Source organism: Melanerpes formicivorus, unplaced genomic scaffold, assembly GCF_026170545.1.
Source record: "Melanerpes formicivorus ecotype bairdi unplaced genomic scaffold, bMelFor1.0.p_v2 SCAF_1, whole genome shotgun sequence".
NCBI lineage: Eukaryota > Metazoa > Chordata > Aves > Piciformes > Picidae > Melanerpes > Melanerpes formicivorus.
Genome location: NW_027142353.1, coordinates 35,547,337 through 35,569,600, shown reverse-complemented (window position 1 = coordinate 35,569,600; position 22,264 = coordinate 35,547,337). Strand labels below are relative to the sequence as shown.

Here is a 22,264-nt window from a genome sequence, read left to right as displayed (position 1 = left end):
CTCCGTGGCGCAAACTTACAGGTGTTATCATGGGTAACAGAGCCCATTTCTCATGGCACAAATGAGCCTTTTTGATTTCCCTGTGAGTTCCTGTACACTAATGATCTATAAAAGGTTGTGGTTAGAATTACAAATCTTAGCCTGGATCGAAAGATTTTTACTTTCATTTCACATGAGTATAATCACCACTACCACAAAGGATTGCTTTTACTGTGTTCTTTTTATGTACACTTCTTTAATGACTGATACTTTTCCACTTCTGCCTTGCATCATACTCTGGTCACTTTTTATGTCTCCTGTAAGAGGAGCAGGAGTGATTAATTAACCAACATTAAATCAGCAGCAGTTTGATGAAATATGCAATCAATTTTCATCATTTGCTGTGTACATTTGGACTCGCCTTTCTCATTTGTCTGGTATTCTCCTTATGCTCTGAACATGGTTCCTTTGGATATTATCTCAGCATGTCAGAGGAGTATCATTATAACTCAGAATAGCAGTGCCTGTTAATCCTGGTGGAGGAGGTGTGTGCTGTTTGATAGATTGAGAACAGTTTGGTTTGCCACTTTGTGTTCTCCAACTCAAAAACCTTCTCAGAGCTCCAAAAAGAGCAGGTTCCTATTTAAGAGCACAGTCAATCTGATTAAAAGGGAGGTCCACTGGGTCCCATCCTTGTTTCTCCAATCAAATGAATTCTGTGGCACTTGCCAGGCTCCATGGATGGCTGGCAAAGTGCCAGCAATGCTGATCAGGTTGAACTGCTGTAATTAAGGGTCATAATTACTAATTTCTAAAGGAACTATCAATTATTAGAAATCAAATTCGATGGTTCAGTTCAGCATAAACATATTTAGCAAAGATTGTCTCTACCAGACCCAGTGTTCTAATCAACAAGCAAAAAGGCAGATATTTAATTAGATTTTGATGAAAAATTGTGTTTAATTTCAAGTATAATCAATTATTAATTACTGTAATGAGTGACTCTGGTGGGGTTTACTAATTAACTCATTTAAACATTATGAATAACCTTTTCATTTGTAATTATTTTCTACATCCTGTCAAGTTGCAGATGAGAATTGTATCACCTAACCCAAAAGAAAAAAAATTAATCAGGGAGTCAAAATGTTTGTACTTTCACTAAGTTAAGCTGAGATGTTTTTCATTCTGATAAAAGCTAGACAGTTCTTATCAAGAACTTGTTCAGGCTTTAACCTGCTCTGTTTGCAGGTTTTCCTCCAGTTTTGTTGTTGTTGGTTTTTTACCTCTCTGTTTGCATAGTTGCATTTTCTTACAGATACCTTTCCTCATTTAAACAATATTTTGCTCTTTTTGATGCCATGGGGACCATTTGACTGGTAAATAATTTAATCATGAGTAAAGAAGGTCTGATCTGTATAACCATTCACAAGTGTTGGAAACTTGGCTACTTTCCTTCTGGTCTTATTAGTTAAAACAACCATAGAAATCATCTTTTTAATGACCATTTTCATCCTCCAAAGCAAACCTGAGCTCATTGGAAAGACTCCCATTCAAGTGCATAGGCTTTGGACTGGGTCCCATGGCAGTGGATTGGCATCTACTCTGTTTTTTTATATGCTGATTGGTTAATGGAAATGCTTCAGCGAAATGTCCAGGGCTTCAGGATGCTCTTCATAGCGCCAGACATGTCACAGATGTCAGTTTAGATATTAAAACCCACTCACTGCAAGCCTTACCTGCCTGTACAAATGTCTGGACCTATAGACATCAGGATATCCGTGAGCAACTCTGCTGTTGGCAAAACTTTTTCTGTGACAAATGCTCAGACACAGCTGTGATGGGCAACCATGTGAGGCAGGCAGAGAGGAAACAAGAAGGCATTGGGTCATTTCTGAAGTTCTTTGCTGAAACAGTTCTTTTTTCAAAATCACAGAATCATAGAATTGTTAGGGTTGGAAGGGACCTCAAGAATCATCTGGTTCCAACCGCCCTGACATGGGCAGGAACACCTCACACTAGATCAGGTTGCTCAGAGTCCCATCCAACCTGGTCTTAAAAGCTTCCAGGGATGAGGCTTCCACCACCTCCCTGGGCAACCTGTGCCAGTGTCTCACCACCCTCATGGGGGTGAAGCATTTGCTGAATCATTTGTTTAAGGCTAAAAGGCAGCATTTCCATTATTTTGTGAATGTATGGTATGTAATAGTCTGATGGTCATTTATCGTGCTGGGCTTTTTCAAAGAGGAGAGGAGACATAAATAGAAGTCCATGGAAACTGAATGGCTGGCATCATGCGTCAACACTGTGATCAGGCTGAAGGTTTTACAGAGTCGAGTCACTGGTCTGGAGAGATAATGACAAACAAAATACAACAGGCTGTATTAAACACCAGGAGCTGGTTTTCATTTGAATTTACCAGCTTTTGATTGACTTGTTGCCACCTTTCCGAATATTCAGATATAGGCACTAAGGCAGTGATGACAATGCACATCAAAGTTTTGCACACACACAGATTATGTAAATCTTGTGAGCTCAGCAGAAGTTTGTCTCATGGGGTGAGAGTGCCAAAGAGAAAAGCAGTGGCAGATCAGGGCTGGAACATTAAAAGGGCAGGGACGGCGTGGATGGAACCCCTGCCTCTTTAAGCAGCTTGTAACTGACCTGCAAATTCGCTGTTTGAGAAGGTGGTGAAGAGACATTGCTTGAAAGTTCAATTTCCCCATTTTAGGACTGACCATTTGGCTGACAGCTAAACAAGGAAAACTTTCGTGGCTTTTGCTGGGATGTGATAGGGTCGGTGTTCCATGGGAGCTCTGCCTTGGAGAGTGAATTTACAGTGAGATTGTTACAGCAGAGATAATGCTATGAGGTATGCTGCTATCCAAATATGTTGCCAACAGAGTTTCTTTACCTGTTAGGTGTCAGACCTACTAGCATAGCATGGTGAAGGATCTAGGACATTGCTGTGCTGCCTGGGAAGAAGGATTCTGAGTTTAGAAATGGACAGGACTTATTTGATTGTCCAGATCTCCATACCCAGCAGCTGTTTGGCTGGATCTGTGGAACAGTTTCTAACTGAATTAGTGATGGAGAATAGTTTCTTTCTTCTGAAACAGAAGGTATTATCCTCTGCCTGATGTAGATTCCAGACTAGATGGAGGTACAATTTGATATAGTTAGGCACTTGCAATTTTCCTATACTTAAGCATGTGCTGCGGTTGCATTGCATGAACAGCCAGAGAGATGGGCATTTGATTTAGATTAAGGTTAGGACTGGAAAATATATTATGAAGCCAAAACAGTCACTCATTTGGTTGGAGTCAGAGCTCTGTCTACTTTTCAGCTCTTCATTCCTTTGAACTCTGTACAGATGCAGCTTCACTTAAAGAACGGTGTTGCTTGCTACAGGCAAAATGCTTTGACAGTAAAATTGTGTTTGGAGGATGATGTGTTCATAAAGTGCCTTTTTATTGTCTAAAAATCACCCTGAAAGCTAGCTTAAGCTCAGTTTGTCCAGCATTCTTTGATGCTATTTAATAAACCCCATTTAAAGCAGCTCTCCAAAACTCTTAGCTATCTAACCTAGTTAGCTATGAATGTATTATATACCAGTCATTACAATGTTTACTTGCCACTTGAGATCAATAGGAGAAATTGTAAATGCTTAATTATTAAACTCCATCTGTATATATTAATCCTGCATTTATGCCTTGATATTAAGATTTTGCTGAAATTAAATTATAGACCAGTTTATTACCCTTCCAAGAAGTTTCTTTAATTCCCTGCTATCATATTTCTTTTCTGATCCCAGATTAGGTTCTATTTTGCCACTGTTGCCTTTTCTTCTTTTGATTCACATGGATCTTTCAGTATTTTCTACTTCCATCTTATCTTGGCTAAATCGAGGAATGGCAGCTAAACAATCTGTTCTGGTGAAGCCTTTATGTTATGAAATAAATCTGTTAGCTAAAGAGGAGCTTTGAGGTCCTTTCTCGGTTCTTTCAAATGTTCACAAAATTGTTGCACACAGCTCACTAAGTGACTAGGTCTCATTTGGTTCATTTACCTCTCTACCATGGTCTATTGAGACCACATCTGGAGTAGTGTCCAGTTCTGGGCTCTTCAGTTAGGAGAGACAAGGAACTGCTGGAGAGGATCCAATGAATAGCTACAGAGATGCTGAAGGGATTGGAGCATCTCTCTTAGGAGGAGAGGCTGAGAGACCTGGGGCTCTAGCCTGGAGAACAGCAGCTTGAGAAGGGATCTTTTCAATACTTATCAATATCTAAAGGGCAGGGGACAGGAGGATGGGAATGGGCTCTTTTCAGTGGTGCCCAGCAACATGACAAGGGATGACATGCACAAACTAGAACACAGAAGGTTTCACCTGACTGTGAGGAAGAACTTCATTCCTGTGAGGGTGATGGAGCACTGTAACAGGCTGCCCAAAGACATTGTGGAGTCTCCTCTGGAGACTTTAAAAACCTACATGGATGGGATCCTGCTCTTGGTGACCATCCTTTAGCAGGGAATTTGGACTAGATGGTTCCCACAGCTCTCTGCCAAATCTCTGTGGAGTCTCCATCTCCGGAGATAATAAAAATCTGCCTGGATGCATTCCTGTGTGGTCTGGTATAGGTCATCCTGCTCTGGCAGGGAGGTTGGACTAGATGATCTTTCACAGTCCCTTCCAGCCCTTAACATTCTGTGAAGTCTTAGGGGAGACCTTATTACCATGTACCAGTACATAAAGGTTATCTACCAGCATGATGGAGACTCCCTTTTTAATAGGAGTCACATGGAAAATACAAGGGGTAATGGCTAAAAGTTACTGCTGGGTAGATTCCAACTGGAATCCAGAAGAAAACTTTTCACCATGAGAACAGTTAGAGATTGGAATGTTCTCCCAAGGGAAGTAGTGGATTCCCATACATTGAACAGTTTTAAGACTCAGCTTGACAGAGTGCTGGGCCATCTTATTTAAACTGCCCTGTCACATAGAATGGTTGGACCAGGTGATCCTTGTGGTCCTTTCCAACCTGGCATTCTGTGATTCACTCCTGAAGTAATTTTCACTCTTCAGTTGCCAGTGTCCCATTTCATGGGCACAACATGTGTAAGTGTATAGTCACACTTGCCTAAGTGTATGGGCTGGCCTTTGACAACACATTTGGTTTGAACCTGAAGCACATTTGATGTGAATCATTCAAATTTAGTAGCTGTCCAGCTCTTCTGTTTATCTGTTCCATCCTCATCATTGTATTTGTCACTTGGATGCTCTCTGAGTCATCTGGATGTTTAGTCATCCATGATTTTATATTTACTTATGTAACATAAATGTAAATCTTGGATTGTTTCAGGCCAACTATCAGCTGTTGAATTTCAGAAGGAATGTTAACATTTAGTGGTTGTTCACCAATACTGATGATTTTAAAGTCTTCCAGTTAGTTTTTGAGCACGTGCACAATGCTTTTTATGTTTGGAAAGTGCTTGTCTCTTTAATTGAAAATCATACCAAATTAAATCCAATGTCTTCCTAAACTGCCATCTTACCAAAAAAGAGTAACTATTTCTTTATTAAGATTTGTTTTTCAGAACAGCAATATGCATGGCCTGTGTTATTCACTGTATTCTTCATCACAATTGAATTCTGTGTTATATTTTCCATTGTTTTGTCTGTAGCAGATGCTAGGCTACCCAATCTAAGTGACTTGCCTCCTCTTCTTTTCCTTTCTTGAATATTTCTACAGCATTAACCCTGTTCTAATCTCTTGGTAGCTGGTTGAGTATTAATCAGCGAGTCAGATTCTTCTGCTATCTCATTTACTGGATACAAGTTAAATGAGCCTGCAGATTTAGGAATGTTTGTCCTTGAATATGTGTCATTGAATATAATTCTTGGTTATTAATGGACTGGAAAAAAAAAAAAACCAAACCCAACTTATTTCCTGTGAAATAATTGCGTTATCATAGTTATTTTCAAAAACGAGAACAAAAATTCTTGCTGCACACTTCAGCCTCTACTGTAATATGATTAACAATTTCCCCATCTCCATCAGGGAAATAGCTCTACTGCTGCTTAGTTTGCTAGCTTTCCAGACACTTAAAAAGATGTTCTATTGTTCTTTGTTTTTCCAAGCCATGTATTTTTCCTTCGTGTCCCCAGCTTCCTTTATCAACCCTCTGCCTTGTCTTAGATTTATATAGATTACTCTCTGTTTCCCTATTGTTCTGGGGGTTTGCTTATTACCTTTTTTATATCTGCTTATTGTTTTATTTTGATAGTGAATAAAGAGGTCCTTCTGTCAAAGTCTGATCCTCTTTCAGCATTGTGTGATTATAGGAAGAATAGTTTCCCTTTAGAAGCAGACCTCCAATATGACTGATTCTTTAACTGGTGGAAAGCAGGTTGAGACCGTATACCCAGAGGGCTCCATCTGATCTTGAGGTTTACATCGGTGCACCACGAAACCACACATCAGTCACATAGCATCACAGTTAGCCCTTTAGATGCCTGTGCTGTTCTTAAATTTAAGGATCTTTAACACAAAAGGGACAAATTTAATTTCTTCTGGTTTCCTTAAATGGTAAGATATGGGCTCTCAGCTTTTATCAGTTGCTTTTAGTGAGTTTTTATAGTTGCTATAAGCCCCCAGAAAAGAAAATAACAAGCACGCTGACACCAGAAGTGCTGGCCTTGCCTTTATGACAGCAGCCCAGATGTGCTGCTATAATCTTCATTTGACATCTCAGGTTGACCTTTGCACACTGGCGCTGAAAAAGAGCCAGTTTTACAGATCTTAGTATCTACTGGAAGCAGTTCTCCCTGAGTCTGTGCTTTTATTTCATATTAATTAGTGTAAAATAACATAATTTAATTGCAGTTAAGTGGAGACAGAAATAAATCTTTCCTGCAATGGGCTCTCTTTCAGTGTTTTTAAATGCCATACATTTTTGTGGGTAACTAGTTGTAAGAGTAAGATCAGAGATGTCACTGATCGTGAAAAATACTCCTCAGTTCTAGTTTTAGTGTTTCTCCCCTGTTATTTTCTAGCATAAACTAGAAGATGGCTCCAAAGCCTGATTTGTAGCCAGGTCATTCATTTCTATTGGATATGTGCAGCAGTGATGCCTTCTCTGATTTTTTTTTCACCTGTAGTTAAAGTTGAGCTATGTGGTAGATGTACATCTTTACAGTGTTAAGTGAAGAGCTGTTGTTAAGTATACAATCCAGGTGACCTACTAGATGACCTGTAAAATAAAGAACAAAAGGTCCAATCTGCTCTTTCCCTCTGTGACAAGATTTCAACACTGCTGTTTGTGCTGAAGTTTAAAAGCTCCAAAATGACCACTTAACACAATTCCCTTTGAGATATCAGGATCTGATGCTCAACATTTAGGCGGATATAAGTTGCTGAATCTGTGTTCAAATGAGAAAGTAATAAGCTCTTCCACCATCACCAGCATTTCCTAACTTCTGCTTTATTTGATTTTATCATACCTTAGCTTCCAATCACCTCCTTACTGGAGTCAGAAGCTTTTGCCTAGAAAGATGATGAGAACAGCATATGTTAGCTATTTTCAAATATGGTAGCACATAACACAGCAGCAGCATCACACCTTGCTTGCCTGGTACAACTGTAGAATCACTTCATTATGCAAAGAGACTCTGAAAAGTGAAACAAAATAAGGCAGTTAGCAGAGCTGATGGCTATGCTTACAGTAACTAAGTATGTAAAAAGAAACTCTAATTGTACTATCAGTGGAGCAGAATCTCATTTAATTATGGCAGAAATTATAATGAAATCAAGCACCAAAAGGGCTTCCTGAGGCTTTTGGTGAAAAAAAAATCCCACGATTTAGGCCTAATGATATTCCACACAGTATTAATCCAAAGGGTCAGAGACGGTTTATTTATATTAGTATACCATCTCCAGTCAAGCTGGATGATGGGCTACTCCAGGCTGTGAAACATGTACGTGGGACTGTTCTGGGCATACAACTGATCCAGGATTGGCATTTCTATATTGTTAACTTCTGATGGATAGTCACATTCAAACAGAATCACAGAATGGTAATGTTTGGAAGGGATGTCTGGAGATCATCTAGTCCACACTCTCTTCTAAAACAGGTACATCTAGATCGGATTGCACAGAAATGCATCCAAGTGAGTTTAAAAAGTCTCCAGAGATAGGAGAATCTACAGCCTCTATGGGCAGACTGTTACAGTGCTCCATCACCCTCAAAGTAAAGACTTTTCTTCTCAAGTTCAAGTGAAACCTGTCACAGGCCAAAGGGCAGTGGGCACAATCTATAAAACAGGAGGTTCTGTCTGAACATGAGGGAAAACTTCTTTCCTGTGAGTGTGCCAGAACACTGGAACAGGCAGCCCAGAGAGCTTGTGGAGTCTCCTTCTTTGAAGAGATTTCAAAACCCACCTGGACCTGATCCTGTACAGCCTGCTCTGGGACCTGCTTTAGCAGGCAGGTTGGACTAGATGAACCCCAGAGTCCCAACCTCCACCATTCTGTGGTTCTGTGAATCAGAGCCAAACTCATGGTCCTTTCTAAGAAATAAGTGGTGTACACTGCTTGGTACCGTTTAATTCATTACTGTCATCATAGGCTTTGAGGATGAAGGGACAAGGTAATGTACTATGTCCCTGAGCATGTGCTTGGAAGCATTTGTACTTAACAATGAAACAAAATTATCATGGCCTAAGTAATCAAAAGTGAACATACCCCAAAAAGACTTGTGACAGCAGGGGGCTGGATCCCTACTGCCAGTGCAGTCATTCACTGATGCAGAACTTTGCTGTTGGATCCGCTCTTATTTTATATTGCAGAAGCCTGGGGGTAATGGAGAATTGTGGCACCTCTTCTCTATCAAGAACAAACAACAATGTGCACTTCATCATACCCCTGATCCACCCAGAACTGGCTGCCACAAAACTAGAAAACCGGAGTGCACACACATGCTCCGGAGGGACCTATTTAGAGTGCAGTAGCAAAACTGCACCAAGTGTGTTCCTTTCCTTTCCAACCCCCTCCTACTGCTACCAACCAGGCTGCACATATGGCATCCCTAGAAAGCAATTGAACATGCCACAATGCTGCAGTTGCCAGGGCTGAGTGGCAATTTCTGTGCAATTGTTCTGCTCAGCATTGGGGCAGTGGTAAAAAGAAAATAGCCTGTGATGAGCGAATTAAAGGCTATTACAGAGTACATATGCATAGAGGGGCAGATCTAAAATCACGCAAGCAGTCTTAATTCTATTCTTTGCTCACTTTTGACTGCTTGAATTTTTGAACTTAGAGTTTCTTTACCAAATGGGGTTTTTTTAGTTATAATTATACATAAAGATGACTGTGGGACTTTTAAGAGAACACTGTGGATTGCACTTGCTAGCACTTTCCTTAATCTGTGCTGAATTTAGTTCCAAGTCCAAGGGAACAAATCATCAGGTTGTGTTAAGTTTCATTGTTGAGAGAGCTTTTCACACTGATCTGAACCATTCACTTAGATTTATAGTACATGAAAGTACTGTGTTGGATTTTGCCCATGGTCTCTGGAAGGAAAAGTGTCTAGTGTCATTAGTTGTGCTGTGTCACCCACTTTATCGGCTTTCCCAGACTGTACATTTGTATCCATTTGCTGAGCTTTTGTACAGGAGGGAAAAAAAAGAATTGTTCCCTCTTTGGATGAACTGTTGGAATAGTCTATTGCTTTTCAAGTTTGTGTAAGGGAAAACCAGAAAATAAATTTAAGCATCTTAGCCTGTTTTAAACATACTCATGTGTTTGTCCTCCAAAACAGTCAAAACAGTCTCAACAATATGAAGATTAAATTTTGTCAGACCTCTTCTAAAGGTCACTAAACACAGTTGGTAGCACATAAGACCCTTAATGGGAAGGTCGTGAGTTCAAGCCTGCAATGGGCAGTAGTGTCCTCCCTATTCTAGTCATGAGGTCTGTGGTGACAGGTTGGACTCGATGATCTTTGAGGTCTCTTCCAACCTTAGTGATACTGAATACTAAAGTGAGAGGATCCTGCTTTAGAGCTCAGTTTTAACAATGCTGATGAGCTCTTTGGCCCTGACCTACACAATGTGTAAATTTTGAATTGTAAGCACCTCTAACATTCTCTTCAAGTCATTAGATTTACTCAGGGTAAGGAACGTTCCCATTAAACCTCCGCTTTGGACACCCAGGGATTCCAAAGATATCATTTTGTTAATTTTTCTTTCATCAGGTAGCACATCCCAAGTGGGGCTTCAGTGCTATTACAATGTGCATATTAGAGTAACACTCATGCAGTTTTCAGCTGATTTTGGGATTAAAACACAAGCAGTACTCTCAAATAATTTCCTTCTTTGTATGATAAAATCACATTTGTGTTCAGAAGGACAGATGAGCAGACAGCCACCTAAGAGATCAGCTTGCATTGAGGTGCTGGAGCAGGTCCAGAGAAGGGCAGCAAAGCTGGTGAAGAGTTAGGAGGAGCTGTTGAAGGAAGTGGGATTGTTTAGTATGGAGAAAAGAAGGCTGAGGGGAGACATTCTCACTCTCTACAACTGCCTGAAGGGATGTTGTAGCAATGTGATTGGATAGTAGTAGCAAATGATAGAATGAGAGGAAATGGCCTCAGGTTGCACCAGAGAAGGTTTAGGTAGATGTTAGAAGAAACCGCTTCACAAAAACGGTTCCCAAATACTGGGAACAGAATGCCCAGGTAGGTAGTAGAGTCACCATCCCTGGAAGTATTTAAAAGACTCAGTATGATGTGGTGCTGAAGGACATGGGTTAGCACCAGACTTGGTAGTTAGATAGTGATTGGACAGGATGATGTGAAAGGTCTTTTCAAACCAAAACTATTCCATGATCAAATGCTACAAGACTTAGTTCTTAACCTTCAAAGTGGGATACCAGATTTAAACTCTCATCCTACTTCTGTTGTGATAGAAGACAACAGGTATTGTTTGTGCCTTTTACAAAGCAAACTGCATTTTTTAGATTTTCAGAAACCTATTCTAGTAATTTAGGAACACAGGTTTCCCAACAATATATGGTAACCATGATAAGGAAGGGAGCATGTGAGAGGTTGTTGATTTACCTATGTAAATGACTCCCTTTTTAATTAGGAGCTCATCTTTTCTATGTCTGTAATGAAACTTTATTTGTAAAATGATACTGTCCATAGCAGGCTAGCCCAGAATTTCAGTAATTGCAAAGCAAGGTAGGAGGCCCTCTGGTAGGGCTGCCTGTCCTGATTTCTCTAATTGAAGTGAGTGCCCCAATGGGAAAACCATTATTTCTAGTGTTATGTGCACAAATTAAAACTCCATTTAGAGGTGCAGTGGGACCATCCTTTAATTGACTTTGATCTTGAAGAAATATCTCAGTAATATTTATAGTAATATGGTCTCTGTCAGAAAGGGTATCTAAAAGGGAAAAGATTATTTTACTGAGAAAGATCCAAGCATGTCTAACACCAAATTTACTAGAACTAGTGGGGGACTGATAGAAGTTTCTTTGGTGCAGTAAGCTGCTTAATAGCAGCAAAGCATTGCTGAGATCTCTCTTTCACCCTCTTATTCTGCTTTCACAATGGTGTAGATGCTGAAGGAAATTACAGTTTATATTTAAGCAGACAGCTCCTTGGATAAGCCACTCCACTTTTATGTCTGTTGTTTTCCTTTATGTTGACACTGAACAAAAAGCCTCCTAAAAATGCCCATAAAAATATTTAAATATATCCATTTAAAACAGCTTTTTCCCTTTCCTTCAGGAAATTACAAGCATCCAGCAAGCTACTATAGCACTGGAGGGGCTAGTGATCATCTGTTAGTGGTTTGAATAGACAGGCAATGGCTCGAAAGTCTTTGATCCCCAGGAGTAATTAGGGAGACGTTGAATAGGAAATGCTGACTCTTTGCATTGAACAAACATTGAGTTTAACTGCCTCGTTTTATAACAGGTCTTTCTAGTCACTCCTTGAAGGTTTCAAAGAAATGTGGTGCTTCAGCTAGAAGCTTTTTTCCTTCCCTATTAACAGCAATTGGGAATTAAATTAAAATATAAAGTGTTCTCCTAAGGAGGAACTAATACTGTTTGGTAGACTATCTGCTTCTGTCTTGGAAATCTTGGAAACAGCTCTTCAGTCAGGAGGGGTCAAAGAATAACTGGTTTGTGTCCAATCAAAGCAAGTAGATGCATTTGCAGCCAGGACTTAAGGTGATTACCGCAATCTTTTGTTCTCACAAGATGCAGTTCCCACTGTGGTGGCAAAATTTTAAGAGGTTGGGAGCTTTCCATCACTGGAATTCCTCCTTTGTACATGGTGATTCTAATTGAGGAAAGGAGGAAGCCTGAATTATGTCTGAAAGAACTGCTTCTGGTACTCGCATAGTTTGAGCTGTGAGTGTGGAGGAGTGGTCAGACAGGAAGCAGGGGCCCAGGTGTTAACTGGATGTATCCCATAGGATGTGCCTATACTGAACTGGCTGTGAAAGTACCTCTTACTTCAGGACATTTGTGGTTCTAATAAAACCCTGCAAATATGACACAGCTCCACATCTCTCTCTCTGGTTTATCATCTAAATCCTTCATTCTAATCTCTTCACCCAGGGATGGGTGGAAACACATTCTCCAGTTCTCAGAAGGAAGTACTTGCAGCCCAGCAGACTGTCTTCACTCCCAGCCTGTGAAGATGGCTTGTAACCCCTTTTATTCTTATTGAAGATTGGATCACTGAGCAGTCAGGGAGGGGGGCAAATGGGGAATTAACAATAGTGAGCCTTGTTCTAAATATCCCTCCTTGTGCTTTTTTTCTTAGCTATTGTTTTGTGTCAAATAAATCAACATGCCAGGAAGCAGAGCCATGGGACCTCCCAGCCACAAGCTGAGAGTCTCCACTTAAACCACATATAATCAAGCTGCCTTTTGGGCTTCACTCCATTGTGACCTATGAATTTTATACTTCTAACTACACAGCATCCCAAGTCCAGCTGGGCTGTGTTCAGTATTCTATGTTCCCACATGGCTGCAGTCCTGTACTGGTGTGCAAGCTCACATTCATTTGGGTAGTGGATGATTTTAGAAGTGTAGTTTTCTATTCCTTGAGTAAGAGCTTCAAGCCATGGAAGGAATGTGTTTACGCATAGGAAAAAAACTCAGATGCTAGAAAGGAGAGAGTGTTGTGCAGGGGTTTTGGTTGCAAGGTAGCTACCAAAGTCCATGCAAGAATTGGCCTGATATGTATGTGCAAATGATGTGATATTATGAATGAACCATTGGGATCTTTAGTTGGGATCTTTAGTCGGGATCTTTAGTTGGGATCTTTAATCAGGATCTTAGTTTCAATTCCAGACCTGAGAACCTGTTAGGTGCTTGGGAATTAAGTAACTGCAACACTCAGTGTCCCATGCCCTTAGATGAACAGATGATCTCTCTGGTCCAGGACTTGACCTTAGAAGAAAGTAGGGCTGGTACAATACGCTGCATCTAGGTTTGCTGCGTTTACCCTCTTCTAACACCAGTACGGCCACAGAGCCACAGCAGTCCTTAACTCTTGCTGTGTTCTGCCCTGCTGGGACACAAAAGCCTTGTCCAGCACTGAAATGCTACAGCAGCATAAAAGAAAAACAAACCAGTTGATTTCTTTCTTAAATGTTTGTTTTACTGTTTCTATTCTCTTTAATCTTACGTGACTCTTCCTTGATTTATTGAAGATTGACAAACCAGTGATTATTTCATGCTGCAAGGCTCCTTTTCATAACATCGAATGTCACAAAAATATGATTAATTCTGCAGCAGTCAATTCTCCCACTTCTACAGAAATCATATAATTTCAGTGTAGAGAGAGACAGTTATCTGGATAATTACAGTCAAGTTTATTCCTGAGACAGGAGTGAAAGCAATACATTTACTTGAGTCAAAATCAACCGTAAGTGGTGGAATTCAGATTTTTTTCAATTAGGAGAAAAGGCAAACCTCAGGTCTCATTTGAGAGAGTGTGCTATTATAAGTCTGACTGTCAAACCTGAGGGTTTGACCTCATATCACATCATGTGATTGATTCCACAAGAAGGAAGGGAGTGCAATGATGCAAAGTACAAAAATGTCTTCTCAACCAATGAAGCAGCTCCAGCTGATGTTCCTATACCAAGTCCCTTTTACATTTTTTCTTAGCTTTCCTTTGCTCTTTCCTAACTTTACTTTGGTTTTTTTTGTCCCCTTTAGTTCTTTTCAGTCTGTATGTATCTCACCTTCCTCCCTTTTTTTCCTGATTTTTATTCTCATTCATTATGGCATCAGTGCTTCTCAATGATTCCTTTTCCTGTTGTCTTTTGCTATTTTCTTCTTTGCCTTGTGCCACAGTGGGGAGCTGGGGAAAACCATTCTTCCTACCAGGAATGGTCCTTTGGCTTGGTTGGCTTTAGCTTTGCTATCACTCAGTGCAGTGAGGTGCTTGTAGAAACCAGTGGAGTAGTGGAACCAAACTTTTCTGCAGCAGAGCTGAAGAGGGTGGAGTGGCTGTGCAGAGAAGCCCAGTTTTCCCAAAGCTTGGATGCTTCCCTGTGTTATTATGAAAAATATGGTGCCATCCTCAGATAAATATGGATCCAAAATATGCAGCATTCTTAGTGCAAAGAGACCAGCTAAGATTTCCAAACAGGAAGCACAAAAGATTTTCTGTCTTGCCTGCATGACATTTACTATGTGTGCTGTAAATCCAGGCTGTGCACCACACTCCTGGTGGTGATGATTAACTTGTTTTGTTCAGCTTCCATTCTGAGAAGCTCTTTACTCACCATTCAGGGCAAGATAAGTTGTTAACTGTAAAACAGTTGCTGGTTTATTCATTCTTTAGCTTCTCTAGGAGCTTCAGCTGAGTGAAGAATCACCAGACCACCAGCAGTACCTGCCGGACTTAGCTCTGAAAGGACAGGCAAGAAGGCAGCAGCAAAGCCTGTCCTTTGGAAAGCCTGCACTATGGAAGCAGCTGGTGGCTTCAGCCCTGGCTTTAATTTTAAACATCGTAATTGATTGGTTTGGTTATTTATTACACTTAGCTTGCTGCTTTGGGCAAAGCAAGAAGCTAATAAAGGGCCAGCAGTGTGGTTTTCAATTTTTTTGCTGACTGGCGTGGTTTCTGGGGGTCTCATATGCTTCAGTAAGCATGTCTTGTCTTTTCTTCTCACTGTGATCTATCACAATTATCTGCCTCTCTCTGCTAACTCCTTCACTCCATCAACCTGTCCCAAGAGATGTCCATTTTGTTGACCATGTGAATTATTATCTTTGTTTGTCCTTTTTCATCCTAAATGCTGTACCAGTTTCTTTGTTCTCTACTCTGCTGAGTAAGTTGTTTTGACTTCAGCATTTTGCTGTGTCATAAGCAAGTGACAATAACACAAAAGATACCCAAAAGCCTGGGTCTCTTCGAAACAAACTTGGGAACAATGTTCTTTATCTAGCTTAATAACACCAGCTAATGCTGCTTATGGCCTCCACAAACAGCTGTGGAGTTGGAATAACACAATACCAAAGAGATCATGTGTTAAAACCTAAAGAACCATAATCCATAATACTTGCTTCCACCAATATGACCTTTGATTTATTTGGATGGTTAAACAGCTTAACTGGTTCTAAACTGTTTGTAAATTTGCTTTGTTAAAGTGAATCTGAGCCCAATAAATGAACAGCCCCATAGCACTGTCAATGCTGAAATGCTGAACTCATCAAAGTAATCAAACCCTGGAAGGCCCAGAGTTTGGCTTCCATCTTTTCCCCACCAAGAAGGCAGCCAGAAGTGACTTAGGACTGAGGACAAGGTGGTTTATTCAGCCACAGAAAATTCTGCTACCCACTCAGCAAGTTTCAAGGCAGTTTTTGTTAGCACTTAACTACAGTTAAAAGGTTGGGCAAGTCAAAGACTTGATGACAAAACATGAGCATAGTGGGCCAGAGGCCCCAGATACCTTTATATCATCCAGGTTGTTGGCATTCTAACAATCCAGAGAGGAGTCATGCAGAGTTTCCTCTAAGTGTTGTTTCCATTCCAAGAGAAGGCAGACAAAAGCGTTTTCTTAGCCACGGGAAATACAACCACAGCTTCCGCAAAGAGCATGTCATGAGGCTTCCCAGGCAGTGAAAGCTACATGGTATTTTACTAAAGGGTACACTTTAATGATTGTTAATTGCTGTGTTCTCTTTTAATACATGGGGAGTCTTCAATATCTGAATATCTACTGAGCAGCATGTTGGGGAGGAAGAAGGACATGGGGGCTTTCAGGAGGGCAATTGCTCATGGTGAGCCACATCTTACATCTATCTGAGCAGAAGGTTAAAAAAAAAAAAAGCAAGCCAAAGAAAATGTCAGCAGTGGGTTCCATTGACCTGGAGACTGAGAACATCAGGAATTTAAAACTGTTTTTACAGCTTCACTTTGCTTTTAGGAACATTAACACTTCAAAGCTATGACTGTGCCTCTCATCCATGGTTCCTGGGATTTTCATTTTTCTCTGATTATCATCTTCCTTCCCCCTCCCCCCCCAAAAAAAAAATAAAAAACCAACACACCTTTGCATCAATTTAGCACAGATCAAGGTTGATTTATGCCTCTCCTAAAAGATTTAAACAACTGTATGCATCAACACTGTTACACTTCCCACTGAGATGTAGAGACCCAAAAGTCCACTGCTGTTACTATTTTATTGAGAGTGTGGCTATGATGGGGAGCAAGCAGAAGAATGAGCATTCTACAAGCTTGCCCATCAGATACTACTGGTATTTAGGAGACAGTAATGATAAACACTTAATGATAAACACTTAATCGGTTATTTCCTAGTAATATGTCTGCTATCAGAGTGTGTTTCCAAAGTAAATCAGACTTTTTGTTCTGGTTTCAAGAAGGATTCCGTGGTTATTACCTACCTGCAGCAAAAATTGCATGATGCCTGCTTGTCTTATGGGTGGGAATCTTTACAGGGTTTTATTTTGGGCTGAGAAACATCTGACAGAAGCCCTGAATAGAGCATTAGCTGCAAGCTTTTCAACTCTGTTTTCTGAATTCTTTTTAAGTCACTTAGTAATCAAAGTGCTTTTCAAATAATTGTCTGCATTTCTCAGATTTTTGCACTTTCGTAGGCATGGTGTGCACAGAACTCATTCTTATGGGTCATCATTGGAGACCTGCTTACAGCCTTTCAGTACCTAAGGGGGCTTGTAAAAAAGATGGAGACAGACATTTCACCAGGGCCTGTAGTGACAGGAACACAGGTAACTGTTGTAAATCACAGAGTCATAGAATGGTCTGGGCCAGAAGAGGCCTCCAAAAGTCATCTAGTCCGACCTCCTCACAGTCAGCAGGGACATCCCCAACTAGATCAGGCAGCCCAGAGCCTCATCGAGCCTCACCTTGAATATCTCATGGGAAGGGGCCTCAACTACCTCCCTGGGCAACCTATTCCAATGTTCCACTACCCTCATAGTAAAGAAGTTGTTCCTAGCATCCAGTCTAAATCTGCTCTTCTCCAGCTTAAAGCCATTGCCCCTCATCCTGTCGCTGCAGCCCTTTGTGAACAGTCTTTCTCCATCCCCCTTCAGGTACTATTAGGTGTCCCTGGAGCCTCCTCTTCTCCAGGCTGAACAACCCCATCTCTCTCAATCTGTCCTCACAGCAGAAGTGCTCCAACCCCTGGTCATTCTTGTGGCCCTCCTCTGGACATGCTCCATCAGGTCCACATCTTTCCTGCATCTTTTGATACAGCCCAGGATGTGATTTCCCTTCTGGGCTGCAAGCTCACACTGTTTGCTCACGTTCAGCTTCTCATCCATCAGCACCCCCAAGTCCTTTTCCTCAGGGCTACTTTCTAACACCTCATCCGCCAGTTTGAATTGATAGCAAGGATTGTTCTGACCCAGGTGCAGAACCCTGCACTTGCTCTTGAAAGAAAGAGGGTAGATTTAGATCTTGCATAAGAAATTCTTTGCTATGAGGGTGGTGAAACACTAGAACAAGTTGCCCAGAGAAGTTGTGGCTACTGCTTCCATGGAAGTCTTCAAGATCAGATTAGACAGGCCTTTGAGAGATCTGAAGGAAGGAAGATGCTCCTGTCCATGACAGGGGAGTTGGACTAGATGATCTTTAAATATCCTTTCCAACCCAAACCATCCTGTGATTCTGTGATTCTATGCTCTATTTGGTGTTGAAATCAATGTCCACAAGACAGTCCACAAGACAGACTGCTTTTGACAGTATCTATTAACCCAAGATAAAAGTTAACATATTCACGTTCATATCTCTGTGATAACACAGCATATATAATTCTGTCATATTTGCTATTCTGGGACATTTTGCAAATGTTTAGGAATGGGTGGCAACATGGAATGGTTGATTCACTTCCTCAGGGGGATGGCTAATGTGCAAAAAAGACGCAGCGCTTCCCGGTTATCAGTTCTGTCATTACACATAGGCAAGATGCTCCCTACACAAGATATTTCCTCTCAGGTGTTTTAAAATTTATTTTATGTGCTGGAAGAAATGTTCAGAGCTTTTCTACTGCACCCCAAACAACACTGAGTTCTTCACCTTCATTTTCTTGCAGTAAATAATAGTTTACAAACAACACATTCCTCTGAAGCATTGCCCTTTCAAAGAGCAATGTCCTTTCAATGTGTTCCTAAGCATTTATGTGGCACTTAGATTGTGATATTTGAAGGACAGAGCAAGTGCACTATAAAAAAAAATCCTGCCACTGGCTCAATTCCTGCCTGAACCAGAGATGCCCAGTATGAGAGCATGCAAGTCATTGTAATATGAAGACATCTGGTAGATGGAGTTAGGATTCAGCACTTAGGACCAGCAGCAGCATCTGGGCTGCCAGCTGTTTAGGGTTGCCTGAGTTTGGAGAGGCAAACATTAGTTTTCTTTCTGCTTGGAATTGCAAAGATCCTCGTGGTGGAACACGGGAACCTGGACATGCTCAGAGCACCTAAACCCCAGAGCTCTGTAACAGCTCAGCAGTACCTGACTAACACTCTGGTCCATTGAAAGGACCAGCCTGGATGGAATTCTTCTGAGGCAGCATCTAGTATTGACCTTAGCACAAAAACTGCTGGTGAAAGGGATGCATGAACTGCCTGTTGGGGCTTGCGAACATATGTACATAGAGTAAATTAAGTGAATTAACACCCGATCACCTTGTAATGCCCAAGCAAGTGAACTGAGTCAGTCCTTAGTCTGCTGCAGTTCTCTTTTTCCTTTCTGCAAAACAGAAACAACAGATTCCTGCCTGATGAGGTTTTATGAGGTTAATAGCTATGAAGTGCCAGGCACCCTGAAGATGAGGGACGTATAAACACAAAGTTATTATGCAAGCGCAGCAATGCCAAACATAGCAATGCCAAAATTCCTTGCTCCCAGACTGTTTTCCTTCCTTCCCTTGCACAGTTTCTGTGCCATGTAAATATACTCCTTCAGATAAAAACACCAACCCTTCTGCCTAAAGTATCTTGGTTGACTTAAAATTTGTGCTGGTGACATTCCTTCTTGGTACATGTACCTGTGTAAAAATGGTTGAGCTTTGAACAGGCTCTTGGGAGATTTTTGCTGCTTAGGAGTGTTTTCTTTTCTAATGGTTAAGCCTGTTAACAAACTGGTTCCCACTTACATGGTAAAAGAAGGGGTTTGCTCTCATGTTCTTTTGTGATGCTGTAGTAGTGCAAAACCAGCTTGCTTGTGTTACTGAATGATAGATGAACTAATTGAGACTGGAGTGGAAAAAATCCACTGATTCCAACAAATTGCTTAAATATCCTGGGTTTGGAGAGCTACTCAGCTTACTTTTCAGTCCTCTTGAAAAAATTGTTCCTGATGCACAGGTTTAAATGAACTAACCACTTGTCCCTGACAGGGTTTGCCAAGCTCAGATGTGTCTTTGTGAATAAACTACAGGCAATGGAAATGCTCCTGTTTCTTGACTGGTTTTGTGTACACTAAATGGCTGTGATGCCAATGCCATTGTACAGTTTCTTGGAGAAATTACAGTGTAAAATATCGAGGCGTTCCCTTAAAAAAGAAATGCCACTCCAGGTCCAGCAAATATCAGATCATTTAGTTGTGTAGAGCCTGGAGCTAAACTGGATACTGATCAAGTATGAAATGTTTATGTCGAGGAAGGAAAAACTGATACAGGAAGCCACATTCTTTTGCTTTATATTTTCAAGGGGCAAATATAAGTTGTGTAGGCATATGATTTTCCATAGTCCTCATACATGTGTTTGCTTTTTAAGTATTCTGTCTTGTTCCTTAACTTCACTTGTCTTCCTGTAATGCCTTGAAATAGATTCATGTGTGCACTGGATGACTTTGCGTGGCCCAGAAACCTACAGAGAGCTGTGCCCTGATGTCACACAAATCTAAATGGTGTTGCTTATATTTAAATCTTGAGGATGTATCTTTGATCTGAATAGGAGACGCTATGCTGAGGAGTGCTCAGTCATAGTTGCTCTCAGCCCTGGTGCTGAGCACAAAGGCATGTGTGGCAAGATAGATCTTAAATTGTCTTAGTTTTTACGTGGTTTTATACAGGAAGAACTGTCAGAGATGTCTGTAAGAGCTTCTGTGTATAATTGGTGGGGGAAAAAAACAAACAAGCAATTTACATAATATGTTGTGGATACAGCAAAATGAACCAGAGAGCAGCTTCCTGGGATTTAATGATAGATTGATAAATTACGGTCCTTGTAGTTCCATGCTCACCGCATTGTCAACCCAGCCTTGGGAGCTGTCTGAAACACAGTGCCTCACTAATGTATCACACAGGCCATGAGTCAGGAGTGGTTTACTGGAAGGAGAGTGGACTGGTACAGGTGATTCAAACCAGGTTTAAGTGGGTGGAAAGACCTAGGGAGTTGTTATGGTAGACGCAGAAAGGACTGTCCAAGTACATTAATCCTGTTCTTGTCCTAAACCAATGACCACTAATAAGGCAGTGAAGTGAGGGTTTAGAAAGTGCCCCTCTAGTTCTGAAACTCTCCCAAACAGAAAAAGATGACTTTTCTCATTGCTCACCACAGCCATGCACCTGTTTGGCCTAAACTGGCACCTGCAGCCGATGGAAGGGCAGATGTATGAAATCACGGAAGACACAGCCAGCAGTTGGCCAGTGCCAACGGACGTCTCCTTATATCCTTCAGGGGGCACAGGGTTAGAGTTACCTGACAGGAAAGGCAAAGGAACCAGTGAAGGTATGGTTGGTGTGTGTTCATGTTGTGAGTCTTCTCTCTTACTCTGAACTCCAGCCACCCAATCTCATATTCCATTACTCTTGATGATGCCATCATCAGGTGCTTTTTCCAGTCTTTCACATCTAGAACTAGTAGGCTTCAGCCTTGTTTCCATATGTTTCTAAGCTTCATACCCTTCTGATGTCCACTAATATGATAAAACTCTGTGCAACCCTCATCATACATCTCATACATTCTCAAGGTGGAACCATCTGTACCATATCCCACAGGATACCTCATGAAAATCCTGCCTTGAGTGGCTATTTTCATGGTAAAAATTATGACTTGAAAATTAAGTGATTCCTGGAGCACTGAATGAAGCTTTCTCTTCAACAATTCAAAAATGCTTCGGTTTGCCTACTTCCTGCCACCTAGTCCCAAATGTTTTGAGAACCAAAATATTTACAAAGAGTTATTACACTGTGACTTTTAACACTGCAGAGTTGGACACTTCTTTGCAAAAGTAGACAGAAAAAAGACCTGATCTCCACAAAGTATTGTGGTGTCAACAACTTGCAATTTTAACAGAAATTAGAAGCAACGGGTGGGTCAGAAATTCATCAGAAATTTGTCACCCAGCAGCTTCACTTATTTCTGTGTGCATGTTACAGAAGAAGCACTGCCAAAAGTACCTGCAAGCTCTGCAAAGGAAAGGTGTTTTATGCCTCCAAAGACTTAGCTGGAGAAATGAGAAATTCAAACTTTCAGAAAGCTCTTTTTTTTGTGTGTAGAGCTTCTTTATATGAGATGAATGGAATCCAGCAAAATTGGAATAATTGGCTATTTTGGGGAGGTGTTTTGGAGGAGGTAGTTTTGGAGGAGGTAGTTTTGTGGGTAAGAGATAAGAATGCTACTGTTCTGGCAACTCAGTGGATTCAGAAGGTCCCTAGATTTGGCTAAGAGCCTATGTTTATATTTTCAATTCAAATGAATTGTAGGATTTTTGTCTTTAAGAGCTTATCTGTCTTTATTAGCCCAAATAAAGGCCATAA

The 22,264-nt window shown here is 40.9% G+C and overlaps 1 protein-coding gene across 6 annotated transcripts in view; it reads left to right on the top strand.

The window, feature by feature from the left end:
• TENM4 (teneurin transmembrane protein 4) overlaps positions 1 to 22,264 on the top strand; it is a 736,598-nt gene that overhangs the window by 482,255 nt on the left and 232,079 nt on the right. For all 6 annotated transcript variants that reach the window (XM_068140091.1, XM_068140118.1, XM_068140125.1 and 3 more), the window contains one exon: positions 21,063 to 21,233. In XM_068140091.1, the coding sequence (XP_067996192.1) occupies positions 21,063 to 21,233 (171 nt within the window). The remainder of the gene's footprint in view (positions 1 to 21,062; positions 21,234 to 22,264) is intronic.